A 15,264-nucleotide genomic window follows, 5' to 3' on the forward strand; every position below is an offset into this window, starting at 1 on the left:
CCGTTCATTTAAAAAAAATAAAGCTTTCTTGTTCTAGAAATGTATAGTTCTTGTTTCCAACTAAGATGATAGTTTGTAAATTAAGCAAAATCTTATTACAATCAAATAAAAAGAGGTTACATTGTATCAAAGAAGGTCTAGAAATGACTGATTGTATTTCTCTTCGAGACTCGTGATAAATGACAGGCATCATCATCATTTAGATGTTTTACTTCATTTAAGCCTTAAAATGGGTTACAGTATAACATTTGTATTCATTCATTTACCACATTTGTTACTGAGAAAATAGAGCACTCCTGATTTTCAATACACTGAACAATCTTTACAAGTAAATGTACAAGCGTTTTAATAAAATACATTTGAACAGACCTCGCTTATGCTGAAATTGGTCGCAGAAAAGTACAAGAAGTTGTACAGATGAAATGTTGATGCGTACAGTACAAGCAAGACCTGCATATGTTTTAAGAATAAGAACACTGATTATTCATACATTTCAAATGCAGCAATAAATAATCAAATAGGAATGACATAGTTTTGTACCAAAGCATCCGTTGAACAGTTATCTACAGGTTGTTAACATTGAGGCACTTGTTGAATCCACTTTTTCGTAAATAACTTTTCATCCCCAATCACACTGACTAGAACAAAAATTACTTTAATAATATGCATAAACCAGTAACCTTTACGCACATCTATAAAAAGGGCATGGTCATGAATATGAACAAGATCAAATTGTGCAATATACATTGAACACCATAAATCATTGGACAGTGACCATTGTTTTGTATTTTTGGTTCTGTACTCTATCTAGCACTTTGAGTTTGAAAGGATACCATGACAACGAGGCTGAAGTGCAGAATGTCAGCTTTAATTTGAGGGTATTTTCATACATATCGGATGAACCGTTTAGAAATTATAGAAGCTTTAATACATAGTCCCCCCCATTTTCAGGCATCAAAAACATTGGACAGTTTAACATAATGTAGAATGAAGTCATCGTTGTTAATATATGGTCGCATATCCTTTGCATGCAATGACTGTTTGAAGTCTGCGACGCATCGACGTCACCAGACGCTGGGTATCTTCCCTGGTGATGCTCTGCCAGGCCTGTACTGCAGCCATCTTCAGTTCCTGCTTGTTTCGGGGACTTATTGCCTTCGGTCTCCTCTTCAGCATGTAAAATGCACGTTCAATTGGATTCAGATCCGGTGATTGACTCAGCCAGTCAAGGATTTTCCACTTTTTGGCCATCAATAACCCCTTCGTTGCTCTAGCAGTATGTTCAGGGTCATTGTCTTGTTGCATGATGAAGTGCCGTCCAATGAGTTTGGAGGCATTTGCTTTTATCTGAGCAGATAAAATATTTCTGTAGACCTCAGAATTCATTGTTCTACTTCTGTCTGCAGTCACATCATCGATGAAGACAAGTGAGCCTGTTCCACTGGCAGCCATACAGGCCCAAGCCATAACACCCCCTCCACCATGTTTCACAGATCAAGTGGTATGCTTTGGATCTTGGGTCTTTTTAAAAAAATAAAAAAACTCTTTCCATCACTCTGGTACATGTTAATCTTTGTCTCATCTGTCCACAAAACTTCTTTCCTGAACTCTTGGGGCTCTTTTAGGTGCTTTTTAGCAAACTGTAATCTGGCCTTTCTGTTCTTCAGGCTCATCAGTGGTTTGCATCTTGTAGTGTACCCTCTGTAGCCCTGCTGGTGTAGTCTACGTATGGTAGACTTTGACACATCTACACCTGCATCCAGGAGTGTTTCTGATCTGTTGGGCTGTTGTCAGGGGGGTTTTCTTCACCATAGAGAGTATTCTCCGGTCATCCACTACAGTGGTCTTCCTCAGTCTACCGGGTCTTTTGACATAATTGAGTTCACCGGTTGTTTTTATTCTTGTTAATGATGAATCAAACTGTTGACTTGGGCATGCCCAGGGTTTTTGCAATGTTCCTGATTGATTGATTTTCATTTCTGAGCCTTATGACAGCCAGCCTCATTTGCCTCGACACTGCTGTCTTCCTCATGTTGTCACACCCCAACGACAACCTCCAAAGGCAACAGCAAAGTCTTGAATCAATACTCTTCATCAACAGCTCTCCTGCATTCACTAACGACACAAATCTGTGAAGCCAATTCAACAAATACTTGTAGTAAAATGGGGGGGGGGGGGACCATGTACAAAAGGTGCTGTAATTTCTAAACGGTTCATCCGACAGGTATGAAAATAGCATTAAATTAAAGCTGACAGTCTGCACTTCACCCTCATTGTCATTGTATCCTTTCAAACTCAAACTGCTAGAGTACAGAACCAAAATAACAAAGAAAATGGTCACTGTCCAATGAATTATGGCGCTCACTGTATTTCTCAAACATATCCTCTATTAGAAATTGCATTGAAATGGAATAGCATAGCACAAAGGGTTTTTGTTAACAGACGACTAAGTTTGCAAGGGGAAAATAAAAATATATAAACCATTATTTTAAAAACAATTATGAGATAATCATGCATTTATGATATCATTAGATGATCGGTCAAATGTTCAAGTGAAACAGCCACGACTTTGATGTCAATGTTCAACTTTTGTACAAGCTACCTGGAACATCAGACAATGTCCAATGTGTTCTGTATGAATCCAAAGAGACAAACACCAACAACAAAAAATACACTGAACAAAACTAAGACTGAACCTTTCTCAAAGCGACACTGCCAATATCTCTCTGCAGCTGTTTTTAAAAAGCGGAATCAACATCTGAACAGAAATAAACACACAGGTTACTGTCGCCACCACAACTGGCAGTGGCGAACAAGACAGCTAAACAGTACCATTCATTAAACTCAAAGTGCACTAGCCTATCATTTCTAAGTAACATTCCATGACTCCAGCAGCACCGCAGCTTGCAGACAGGCAACCAAAGGTCAAAAGGGCAGGTGTGTAACAGCATAGACGGACAGACTGTGTGAGTGTTCGAGGGCATGTCTGGTCCACTCACAGGTCCTAACTGGCTGTGGCCTTGTCAAGGCCGTTGATGTTCTCCGGCGCTAGACCTTCCTCAACGGCCACTTTGGACTCTTGTACCTAAAACCAGACGGAGACATTTATAAATCCAAACTTCAAATGGAGAATCTCCAAGCTTTATAGTCCAGGACATGGCTGAACCTGTATCCTGAAAACTGTCCCAAAATGTATGTATAAGAGCATGTATGTATATTATCCATTTCTGGACTGTCCCTTGGTGGCTTACAGTAAACCTGCACTTACCTTAAAGGGTGAGCTAATACCCACAATGCATTGGAGCGTACTGCAGTAGTAACAGAGCACACACTCCCCTCCCACCACCGGAATCTCATCCTTGCTCACATAGACCTGGATAAACACAGAAACACAGTCAAGCATCACCGTGTCATAAAACACAAGAGACGCGCGCGCTCAGTCATATTACCTGGGTGAGCTCGTCATTAAACGAGACCTCATCATCCTTCACCCAGGTGTAGGTAATGTAGTCCGAAACACTCCTGAATCCCACCTGTAAACACAAACACACACCTGTAAAAACTACACGGCTGACAATACAGTACGACTACGGTTGAAAAGAACATCGGAGGTTTAGGTCGACTGACCTTGTAGAGGCCGATCCAGTCCCAGGCGCTAGAAGGGAAGGGCTGGAGGGGGCTGTAGATCACCATGGCGTCAAAGTCGGCGCTCCATTCACCCTCGGCACACACGCGCACCAACGGCGTCTCGTACATCTTCCTCAACTACAGTGTGGGGATAGACAGGAGGGAACGGCAGAACAAACGGAGGGAAGAGGTAGTCAGGATTGGCTAGAGGGTGAAGGACTATAAAGCAGTATACAGTGGGGCAAAAAAGTATTTAGTCAGCCACCAATTGTGCAAGTCCTCCAACTTAAAAAGATGAGAGAGGCCTGTAATTTTCATCATAGGTACACTTCAACTATGACAGACAAAATTAGAAAAAAAAATCACATTGTAGGATTTTTAAAGAATTTATTTGCAAATTATGGTGGAAAATAAGTATTTGGTCAATAAAATTCTCAATACTTCGTTATATACCCTTTGTTGGCAATGACAGAGGTCAAACGTTTTCTGTAAGTCTTCACAAGGTTTTCACACACTGTTGCTGGTATTTTGGCCCATGCCGATCTCCTCTAGAGCAGTGATGTTTTGGGGCTGTTGCTGGGCAACACGGACTTTCAACTCCCTCCAAAGATTTTCTATGGGGTTCAGATCTGGAGACTGGTTAGGCCACTCCAGGACCTTGAAATGCTTCTTACGAAGCCACTCCTTTGTTGCCTGGGCGGTGTGTTTGGGATCATTGTCATGCTTAAAGACCCAGCCACGTTTCATCTTCAATGCCCTTGCTGATGGACGGAGGTTTTCACTCAAAATCTCACGATACATGGCCCCATTCATTCTTTCCTTTACACGGATCAGTCGTCCTGGTCCCTTTGCAGAAAAACAGCCCCAAAGCATGATGTTTCCACCCCCATGCTTCACAGTAGGTATGGTGTTCTTTGGATGCAACTCAGCATTCTTTGTCCTCCAAACACGACGAGTTGAGTTTTTACCAAAAAGTTATATTTTGGTTTCATCTGACCATATGACATTCTCCCAATCTTCTTCTGGATCATCCAATTGCTCTCTAGCAAACTTCAGACGGGCCTGGACATGTACTGGCTTAAGCAGGGGGACACGTCTGGCACTGCAGGATTTGAGTCCCTGGCAGCATAGTGTGTTACTGATGGTAGGCTTTGTTACTTTGGTCCCAGCTCTCTGCAGGTCATTCACTAGGTCCCCCCGTGTGGTTCTGGGATTTTTGCTCACCGTTCTTGTGATCATTTTGACCCCACGGGGTGAGATCAGGCGTGGAGCCCCAGATCGAGGGAGATTATCAGTGGTCTTGTATGTCTTCCATTTCCTAATAATTGCTCCCACAGTTGATTTCTTCAAACCAAGCTGCTTACCTATTGCAGATTCAGTCTTCCCAGCCTGGTGCAGGTCTACAATTTTGTTTCTGGTGCCCTTTGACAGCTCTTTGGTCTTGGTCATAGTGGAGTTTGGAGTGTGACTGTTTGAGGTTGTGGACAGGTGTCTTTTATACTGATAACAAGTTAAAACAGGTGCCATTAATACAGGTAACGAGTGGAGGACAGAGGAGCCTCTTAAAGAAGAAGTTACAGGTCTGTGAGAGCCAGAAATCTTGCTTGTTTGTAGGTGACCAAATGCTTATTTTCCACCATAATTTGCAAATAAATTCATAAAAAAATCCTACAATGTGATTTTCTGGATTTTTATCTCATTTTGTCTGTCATAGTTGAAGTGTACCTATGATGAAAATTACAGGCCTCTCTCATCTTTTTAAGTGGGAGAACTTGCACAATTGGTGGCTGACTAAATACTTTTTTGCCCCACTGTATTTGCATCATACCGTTTCACTATCAAGAGTCACATTGGAAAAGCAGTCCAGGGCCCTTATTCAAAAAGCGCCTCAGAGTAGGAGTGCTGATCTTGGGTCAGTAAGTGTTGCCTCTTACATCATAATGAACAACATTATATGGACAGAAAGGAACTGGTTTTAGATAAGCACTGCTATTCTTAATACTCTGTTCATACTGCCTCAGATGTGGGAATGGGAAATGCCGCTGCCTCAGTCACCTCCAAGGTAAAGATGCCGATGACAGGCTTGTGGTCGCTGACGCCGTACTCCATGTTGCTGGTGTACGAATCCTGCTTGAGTTTCAGAGGGAACTCTTCCTCCTCCTCCTCCTTCTGCTGCTTGGTGTTCTTCTCATCCAGACCAGAGTCCCTGTCCTCGTCCTTCTCCTCCTCTGGGGGTGACTCTTTAGGCTTCACCCTCCACAGGATCCGGTCTGTCCAAGCCGGCTTACGCATCTTACCACTGGGTAGACAGACGGGCGGACGAGAGAAGAGACAGGGATTTAGTGAGACAATTTGGAAAGCGAGAAAGAGAATGATTGTCAGAATTGGAGAGATGGAGAGAAACAGGAAAACGGACAAGCGAAGAGATTTAGTGAGAGACGATCAAGGAGGCAGATGTAGAGAAACAGAAAGTAAAATCAGTAGATCACTTAGAATGCATGCCCAATACATTTATTAATTCTAGTAGTATGCTAGTGTGGACATTGGAACAAAGCCTGTGTATGAGAGAATGACATGAGAGAGTGTTAAGAGACGGAGAGAGTATGACAAGTAATCTCATAAGGTAGCGTTTTACCCATCTCAGTGTCACTTCAGTCTGCTCGACATGATGGATCAGATTCCACAGTGCTTTGTATCCTTTCACATCCCTCATTAGTCGTCTCTCACAGCTGTATTAGTTTGCCACCCCGTCTCACTGGGTGACTCATGCAGGGAGTGCCCTCTCAGTTGTACTGATTCATGCACAGTGGTGGAGGCCGTACGTAATGACGCTGACACACAAACACCCGCGTACGCCCCCACACAAACACCCGCGTACGCCCCCACACAAACACCCGCGTACGCCCCCACCCCCCACACAAACACCCGCGTACGCCCCCACCCCCCACACAAACACGTGCGCACACATGAATGCATACAGCAACAGTGCATTCGGAAAGTATTCAGACCCTTATCACTTTTGACACATTTTCTTACGTTACAGCCTTATTCTAAATAAGATGAAATAATTTTATCATAAATAACCCAGAGACATTTTTGCAAATGTATTAAAAATAAAAAAGAGAAAAGCCTTATTTACATAAGTATTCAGACCCTTTGCTATGAGACTCAAAATTGAGCTCAGGTGCATCCTGTTTCCATTGATCATCCTTGAGATGTATCTACAACTTGATTACCTGTGGTAAATTCAATTGATTGGACATGATTTGGAAAGGCACACACCTGTCTGCATAAGGTCTCACAGTTGACAGTGCATGTCAGAGCAAAAACCAAGCTATGAGGTCGAAGGAATTCCCTGTAGAGCTCCGAGACAGGATTGTGTCAAGGCACAGATCTGTGGAAGGGTACCAAAAAATGTCTGCTGCATTGAAAGTCCAAGAACACAGTGGTCTCCATAATTCTTAAATGGACGACGTTTGGAACCAACCAACCCATCTCTGCAGCACTCCACCAATCAGGCTTTTATGTTAGAGTGGCCAGATAGAGGCCACTCCTCAGTAAAAGACACATGACAGCCTGCTTGGAGTTTTCCATAAGGCACCTAAGGACTCTCAGACCATGAGAAACAAGATTCTCTGGCCTGAATGCCAAGCGTCACGTCTGGAGGGAACCAGACACCGCTCATCACCTGGCCAAAACCATCCCTACAGTGAAGCATGGTGGCAGAGGTAGCATCATGCTGTGGGGATGTTTTTCAGCTGCAGGGACTGGGAGACTCGTCAGGATCGAAGGAAAGATGAACGGAACAAAGTACAGAGAGATCTTTGATGAAAACCTGTTCCAAAGCACTCAGGACCTCAGACTGCAGCGAAGGTTCACCTTCCAACAGGACAACGACCCGAAGCACACAGCCAAGACAACGCATGAGTGGCTTTGAGACAAGTCTCTGAATGTCCTTGAGTGGCCCAGCCAGAGCCCGGACTTGAACCCAATCGAACATCTCTGGAGAGACATGAAAATAGCTGTGCAGCGACGCTCCCCATCCAACCTGACAGAGCTTGAGAGGATCTGCAGAGAAGACGGGAGAAACACCCCAAATACAGGTGTGCCAAACTTATAGTGTCATACCCAAGAAGACTCAATGCCGTAATCGCTGCCAAAGGTGCTTCAACAAAGTACTGAGTAAAGTGTCTGAATACTTATGTAAAATGTGATATTTCCGTTATTACATTCTTTTTGATACATTTGCAACAAATTCTAAAAACCTGTTTTTGCTTTGTCATTATGGGGTATTGTCTGTAGATTGAGGAGAATCAATTACAGAGTGAGGCTGTAACGTAACAAAATGTGGAAAAAGTGAATGCTTTCTGAACACACTGTATACAGCGATTCGTTAGAAGTCCATAGTGACAAATCCAAGCAGCAGGACAGGAGGTTGTGCTGTATATAGCTAGTAACCATGCTTGTTAGAACCTGTCAGCTGCTTACGCCCACACAGAGGCAATGGTACAGTCGGCTAGCAAAGCTTCTCTCTCTCTCTCAGAGAGAGATGGTATTGTGGGGGTTAAATGAATTAGCCTTAACAAATCCAGAATACTGTGTCCACTGAGCATGGCAGCCATGGCGCTGATACGTATCAATGGGATTTTCAAGCAGCTTCATTTGAAGATAACAGCGACTGATATACCGCAGGTACTGTTAGAGGAAACTGTGTTAGCTGCAGACAACTATAATTAATATATATATATAGATCACATAGCATTCACATCAGCAGAAAAAACACAACAACAAGACAGCAAGGTCTGCTGTCCTGTAGGCACCATTTTTTGGTGGGAGAGAGAGTCATTTAGACTTTCCATAGCATAAATCTATCCATCACCGTCTTACAACAGTTCTCGTGGGCTTATTGTGCAGGAGCAGAATACTGCTGAAGGAGGTTTAGGGTGGCATTAAGAGAGGGGTGTTGTGAGCAGCTTACTGAACACCAAACCATGTCCGGAGGGACCTGTGAAGTCAGAAGAGAGCAGAGGGTTTGAATAATAGTGTGTTGTGAGGAGAGCGGGGAGTCAGCTCAGTAAGAGCAGGCGGAAAAGACGACGCAAAGGAGGGAAATCTGAAAGAAAACAACAGTGAATGCTTTATAGGGGCAAAGAGTTACCTGCTGTCATAGCGGTCAGAGAACCTGTCGAATTTGTACGTCGGTTGAAAGTCCAGAGGTCCCTCGTCAAACTCCTGCAGGACAGCCTCCTTCTTCTTCATCATGGTCAGCTGATGCAACAACACGGAATGACAAGACAAGCATCACATTTAACATCCTCAGGTGATACGACGGCAGCATCCCAAATTGCATCCCATTCCCATAAGAGAGCACTTCATTCGGATCAGAGCCCTAAGGGCCCTGGTCAAAAGTAGTGCAGGTATAAAGTGAAAGTGAATAGGGTGCCGTCTGGGACACATCCTATATCTTACATGCAGGAAAACAAAGACAACCGCACACAAATGTAGGTATAGTATTCTCCAAGACAGAGCAAAACAAATGCATCTCCCAGGAGTCTGACCTGGTCTTTGCTCCACAGCAAGTTCAACTTATGGCTGGTGATACAGTTGCGCAAAAAATGCATGCCGTGATCTTGGATGCGGAAGTTCAAATCCCCAAACCAAAAGACTAGCCTGAGAGAAGAGAGGAGAGAGGGAGTGGAGAGAGAGGCCACTGTGAACATTCAACACAGAGAGAGCACAGTAGTCCTTAAAATCCTATCACAAGCAGATGCCAGGCTCCTCCACTTATAAAACACTGAGGCAGCAACAGTGTGAATACAGAAAAATGCCCACTCAGTTGACAACGTGCGTTTAATGTATACCGACTTGTGGTCGAGGACGTGGGGGGCCTTTTTGGGGCCGAAGGTCTGCGTGTCCAGGATGTACTCGAACTCGTCGACGCGCTGCGAGGCGTACTGCATGTGTGCCGCCAAGTGACAGTTGAGGAAGCAGAGCATGTGGCCGTAGAAAGACAGGCGGATGGACACCCCGCCTTTATTCCCCTGTCAATCGATCAAACGTACAAATAACACCCTTCTTCTGCGAGGCTCACACACATAATGCCTTATTAGTGCATTTATAATGCCTTGTAACACTCACTATAAGGTGCCATAATAAGTAATAACATCCACTGAGCCTGATCTTACCCAGTAGCCGAAGATGCCTGTGCGCGTGTAGGTGTCGTGGATGTCTCTAATGAATGGAACGTGGGCCAGTTTGGAGAAGAACAGCAGCAGGAGGCCCTGCATTCGGATGGAGGACACCTGCAAGCACAACAAGACTGTCATCTAAACCTGGGCAATTCAGAGTCTTTATGTAACCGGGGAAAAGACTAATGGCAGACTCAAAAGGGTGGAAGTGGAGAGACACATAAGATGCTAATTATATCGCTTTGAAAGACAAAGAGGTGAAAATAAACTGAGGACAAATGATGTTGAGAGCACATTTGTCTGTTGCTTCAGACTAAGGCTGGTGGCATAAAACGGTTCAAACCGGTCTATGGTGCTGGAGTGGTATTGTTAGGTGTTATGAAGCCATATTGTCCTACTGTTGTACCTTCAGGTAGCCTCGTGGTGCCAGGCTGGACATGAACAGATGGCTCCAGGAGTCCTCAACGGCCATGTCTATGATGAACCTGTGAGGAGCAGCGTACACCTCCTGGAGACTACGAGACACACACACACACTTTAGAACTATTGTTGCCAGTAACATTAGTATCATACAAATAAATCTACTGAAGCATTTTCTCCATGTCACTCTGAATAAACTTTGTCGACTTCACACAGGAAAAAACTGATTTTCCTGTCATGCCATTGTACTGTCTGTCTCAATCAATGTCCGATCAGCATGCCGTAGCTCCGTAACTCACCCAATCACGTAGAGGTCTGGGGTCTTTGGGGAGTTCAGGTGAAGCAAGGAGCTGATGTCATCTGGAGGATCAGCTGTAGCGACATTCCACGTGACCATGTGAAGCCTGGAGAGAGAGTGTGAGAGAGAGAGAGAGAGAGAGAGAGAGAGAGTGAGAGAGAGAGTGAGAGAGAGAGTGAGAGTGAGAGAGAGAGTGAGAGAGTGTGAGAGAGTGAGTAAAGAGGGGGCGATGGAAAGCAAGATAGAGGTAGAGAGGGAGTGAGAAAGAGAAGTGTGAGAGAGAGAGAGAGAGAGAGAAAGAGAGAACAGCAGATCATGAGTCACTTGCACAGCAGTGTTCTCCGAAACTCATGAGCGAAAAGCCTGACAAATTGGACTGCAACTTTCAGAAGCTTATTTAGTTACACAACAACATCATGTTTAGCCAGTCTTGAATGGACCGTGGTGGTTGATAAAGCCTAGTCACATCTCTCTAACCATAGTCTACATCAATTCAAAAACTGTGAAAAAAGAACACTTCTCAACAAATAACAAAGCCCATCAATTTCCATGTCCTCAGCACAGAACTAAACAGAACACAGACGTACGATCTCTATGGTCCTAACATCATTAGCCTTTCAGTTCTGTTAACAAAATGACATTTTGGGTTATCAAACCAAAAGATAAGCATGCCAGAGATTAGGATCCAGAACGGAAGAGACAGCACACACTGCCTGCTCTGAGCTCAAGAGGGTGATCAACCAAAGTTCCATGGCCTAAAATCAAGACATGAAAAATGTGTCTAACTTCTCTATCAACTAAGACCCTCTGTATTCAGATAAAGACAGACAACATTGGAATAAAATGGAGAAGTCATTGCTGGGCATTTTAGTCAAGAAGAATCATTAGTTTCCAGTCTTACAGTACATTGTATTCATCAACTAAACCCTTGCAATGAAGAACCATGTGCAATGCATTTTGATTTAAAACAACTCTGATGTTAAACAAACAGAGAAAGAGGAAGTTAAGTCGAAATAAGGCCAAAGAGTCAGAAAAGAGGAACTCTGCAGCGCCTATAAATGTCCACCTGAAGTTGTCTTTCTTGGTCCGGTTGGCCCTTTTACCACAGACGAGGAAGGCGTTGTCCAAGCTGCGTACCACCTGCTCTTGGAGCTGGGGCGAGGGGTCCAGGTCGTCCACGCAGGTCATGAGCTGGGCGAGGCGCTGGCGCAGCAGCAAGCGGCTGCCCGAAGACTGGGTGGCAGAGCTGGCTATGCTGTCCGAGCGGACGCGCCCTATAGGCGAACCGAACACCCGGCGGATCTCATCCATTGTGGGTGAGCTTCTGGAAGGAACCTCAGTGTCGGGAAGAGAGGAGGAAAATATGGAGGTGGTCACTGATGCAATGATGAGTTCAGAAAGGCAGGTGGTTCTTCCTTGTTCACAAGGGGAATATTTCACTGGAGATCAATAGTTTTTCCTTTAAATGGAGATTTGGATACTTGAATATATTTGTAGAGATCCTAGGCAGTGTCTTCTACACTGGTCCAACTGCAGATTTAAGTCCTTGACAATTCTTTCTTGTTCCAAGATCCATCAATGGGAGACCCTCATCATTGCACTTTCCCTTGGCATCCTGTGTGAGTCTGAATTTGATATGAAAGACCATACAGAACTCCTGATGTCGCAAAAGCACAGAAATGGCTACAGTATAACAGGTGGAAGAAGAGTAGGATAGACCAGTTAAGACAGATCTGACGACTAATGTATACTTTTGGAGGAGCAATGATGCCTTTCATAAAATCCAGCCTCTGGAAGTGAATAAGGGACCTGAGAATATTTGTGGAGGGTCTGAAGTAGACTGAGAAGGATTACGGGTTAAGCAGGATCAAGAAGGGGCCACGTGAGACCCACTATGTGAAAAAGACCCCTTAATGCTAGAAAATGCAACTTAGTCTATAATCATTTGCTCAACACCAGTCCACAATGAGGAAACTTCTAGCAAGGCTTAGAAGAGAAACACAAAGTGCCAGTGGTGGTAGTAGATCTTGGGCCCAATCATCTGCTTAACTGAACTTTCCTTCGATTTGGAAAGAGTAGCATGGATTATTTCTCTAACATGTGTGGGAAATGCAATGCATTGGGAAACCTAATCAGAACAATACTCCCAATATTATGCTCTCAGCTTTGTATTGGGTGCTGGCACTGGTAGACAATGTGAAGTTGCACTGTGTTCTGTCTGGGGGAATACAGACCTAATAAGGAAATAGTATGCCTGTGTGCATGCATTCCAATTACATTTCTGAATAGCCTGCAAAGATATGATGTAGCCAACAATCCAACCATGTGCAGTTCTTTGTCAGTTCAAATGCTATGCTGCCTGAACCACCACCACCAACAACACATTGCTGAAAAGGATACTGGGTGGGTAGTGTCCATTGACCGTAAACAAATTAAATGTGCAGTGTCTCCTTATGGGCAAAACATCTTCGCTAATAAAAGTTGTTAGCTAGAGCTCCTATGACCACAAGGAGACATTCAAACCTGAAAGTGTCCTCGTTGCAGCAGTTCTTCTCCATGCTGACTGAGTTCTTGAGTTGTGACTGGTTGTCTTCTCTGGTACCGTCATCTTTCTCCATAATCTCACCAGCTGCAAAATCATGGAATCATGATAACGGTACAAACACTAACTTAAACGCATGATATGAACACACAGCAATATGTTGTTTGAAATGTTTTTCTTCTAAGTATTGAATGGCAAGACAGGAATGTTAGGAATGTTTTTACACATTAGATGAGAAGTTAGCTATGCCAGTAGGTAGCTAGCAATTAGCTCATTGATCTGTGTTAATGATTACAACAGATTAAAATATAGTACAGATAATACTAAATAGTACAATATAGTACACATAATAAATGTACAATGTTCTTACTACCTGGCAATGCCTGTTGTTTTGTTGTAGCCTACTCTATTTCTGATTACAGAAATTCTCCACGAAAAATGACAAATTGGGTGTGAGATTACCCAAAACACTTTGTTTACGTTTTGCACAAGCGCTTCCTCAAAGAAGATCGCCAAGTGACCGCGCTTCTTCTTCTACGGTATTACGGCAGTCCACAAACAAGCATTAGAGGAGAATGCCGCCACCTACTGTATGGTCGGTAAACTATATAAAAAAACATAAATTATAGGCCGGTGAAAAAACCAACATCATATAAAATAAAAACCTCCCACTCTTCATTTACGTTCATATTCGAGTCACATCCCTACACCGGCTCAGGGGCCTGTGAGGGCGTAACATCCTTTGGCAGGAGTTCATGCAAAGCCTCTGCTGTAAGCTCACTGAATTCCAATAAACATGCTGCTGCACTCACAATAAATCAAATTTTCTCTGATTTCATCTTTGTTTGTGCTGTGTAGTTTATGACCATTGCAATAAATGCTATCAAGCAAGCTTCTTCTATTCTATGGACACACAGGAAATCTGAATAAGACCAGCTCCTGTGACTCTCACCAATGCCACCTCGCCCTATGCATCCACGATACTCCTCGTGACTTCAAACGGATCCCCCAGGTAACACTGATCCAAAACTCCTACTATAAACAAATCTAGGGATATCTTTGTTTCCATCACAACTTTACTTATTTTGTTTCCTTTCTTTTTCATGACTGTAGCCCACTCCTTCTCACTCAAATGTACCTGACCCGCCATCAGTTTTGAACAGAGCATCCATTTCCGTCATCTTCCCTACAATACATATCCTCAATGAGGGAAGATAAGTGAGGTCAGGTCAGTGGGACCATTCTAGCCAATGAGGGCACAACAGGCACAATAAAGTTGTTTTTCTTAAAGTTTTTCACTCTCTTTTTACTGTTGTTTTTTTATTTCTTTACTTAACTATTGTTCACCTAATACCTATTTTTTACTTAAAAATTGCACTGTTGGTTAGGGCCTGTAAGTAAGCATTTCACTGTTGTATTCGGCGCACGTGACAAATAAACGATTTGATTTGAATGCCACCTGCAACCACTTATCTCAGTCAATTTTAACAGCCTAAACATTGAAACTTCTATTCGTTCGAATAAGTCTCACGTAATTCAACACTTTCTCATAGACCTCCATACAAAAAAAGAGAGATTAACTCAGACAGATTTAGGGCAGAGTAAATCCTCTGGCTTCGCCACTTCAACTCGGTCAGTGCTCTCATTGCTCTCTGACACAAGTTACTTTAAAAGAAATCACTCCACTCTCCATCTTTCAATTAAAAAAACCTACAATTTTGAATATTATAAACATAGGTATATTTTCCCCCTTCAACCTTCTATAGTTGTACTTGACTTACACAGGATGACAGGATCGAGCCTTCTCATCCGGCAGCCTGCTTCTGTTCAGTCAGTCTAACTGCGGTCTAAACTAGTCTGCTTCTGTTCAGTCAGTCTAACTGAAGACTAAACTAGTCTGCTTCTGTTCAGTCAGTCTAACTGCGGTCTAAACTAGTGTCTCTGCTTCTGTTGTCAGTCTAACTGAGGTCTAAACTAGCGTCTCTGCTTCTGTTCAGTCAGTCTTCCTGGTCTAAACTAGTGTCTCTGCTTCTGTTCAGTCAGTCTAACTGGTCTAAACTAGTGTCTCTGCTTCTGTTCAGTCAGTCTAACTGCAGTCTAGTGTCTCTGCTTCTGTTGTCAGTCTAACTGCGGTCTAAACTAGCGTCGCTGCTTCTGTTCAGTCAGTCTAACTGGTCTAAACTAGTGTC

At 43.4% G+C, this 15,264-nt stretch overlaps 1 protein-coding gene across 2 annotated transcripts; it reads right to left on the minus strand.

Moving 5' to 3' along the window:
- Positions 1-194: 194 nt before the first annotated feature.
- Positions 195-13,605, minus strand: LOC115136990 (inositol polyphosphate 5-phosphatase K-like). 2 transcript variants are annotated; one of them, XM_029672949.2, is made up of 13 exons: positions 13,449-13,605; positions 13,057-13,162; positions 10,535-10,639; positions 10,222-10,330; positions 9,813-9,929; positions 9,493-9,668; positions 9,186-9,297; positions 8,786-8,895; positions 5,683-5,926; positions 3,628-3,765; positions 3,450-3,533; positions 3,269-3,373; positions 195-3,085 (listed from the first exon to the last, which is right to left on the minus strand). In XM_029672949.2, exons 2-13 carry the CDS (start codon positions 13,149-13,151, stop codon positions 3,005-3,007), a joined length of 1,476 nt encoding a protein of 491 aa, XP_029528809.1. In that variant the 5' UTR covers positions 13,152-13,162; positions 13,449-13,605; the 3' UTR covers positions 195-3,004. The 2 variants fall into 2 exon arrangements, with proteins under 2 accessions (XP_029528809.1, XP_029528807.1); XM_029672947.2 differs by lacking the exons at positions 13,057-13,162; positions 13,449-13,605 and adding an exon at positions 11,600-13,043.
- Between the last annotated feature and the right edge of the window lie 1,659 nt (positions 13,606-15,264).

This window comes from Oncorhynchus nerka, linkage group LG11, assembly GCF_034236695.1.
Source record: "Oncorhynchus nerka isolate Pitt River linkage group LG11, Oner_Uvic_2.0, whole genome shotgun sequence".
Classification (NCBI taxonomy): Eukaryota; Metazoa; Chordata; class Actinopteri; order Salmoniformes; family Salmonidae; genus Oncorhynchus; species Oncorhynchus nerka.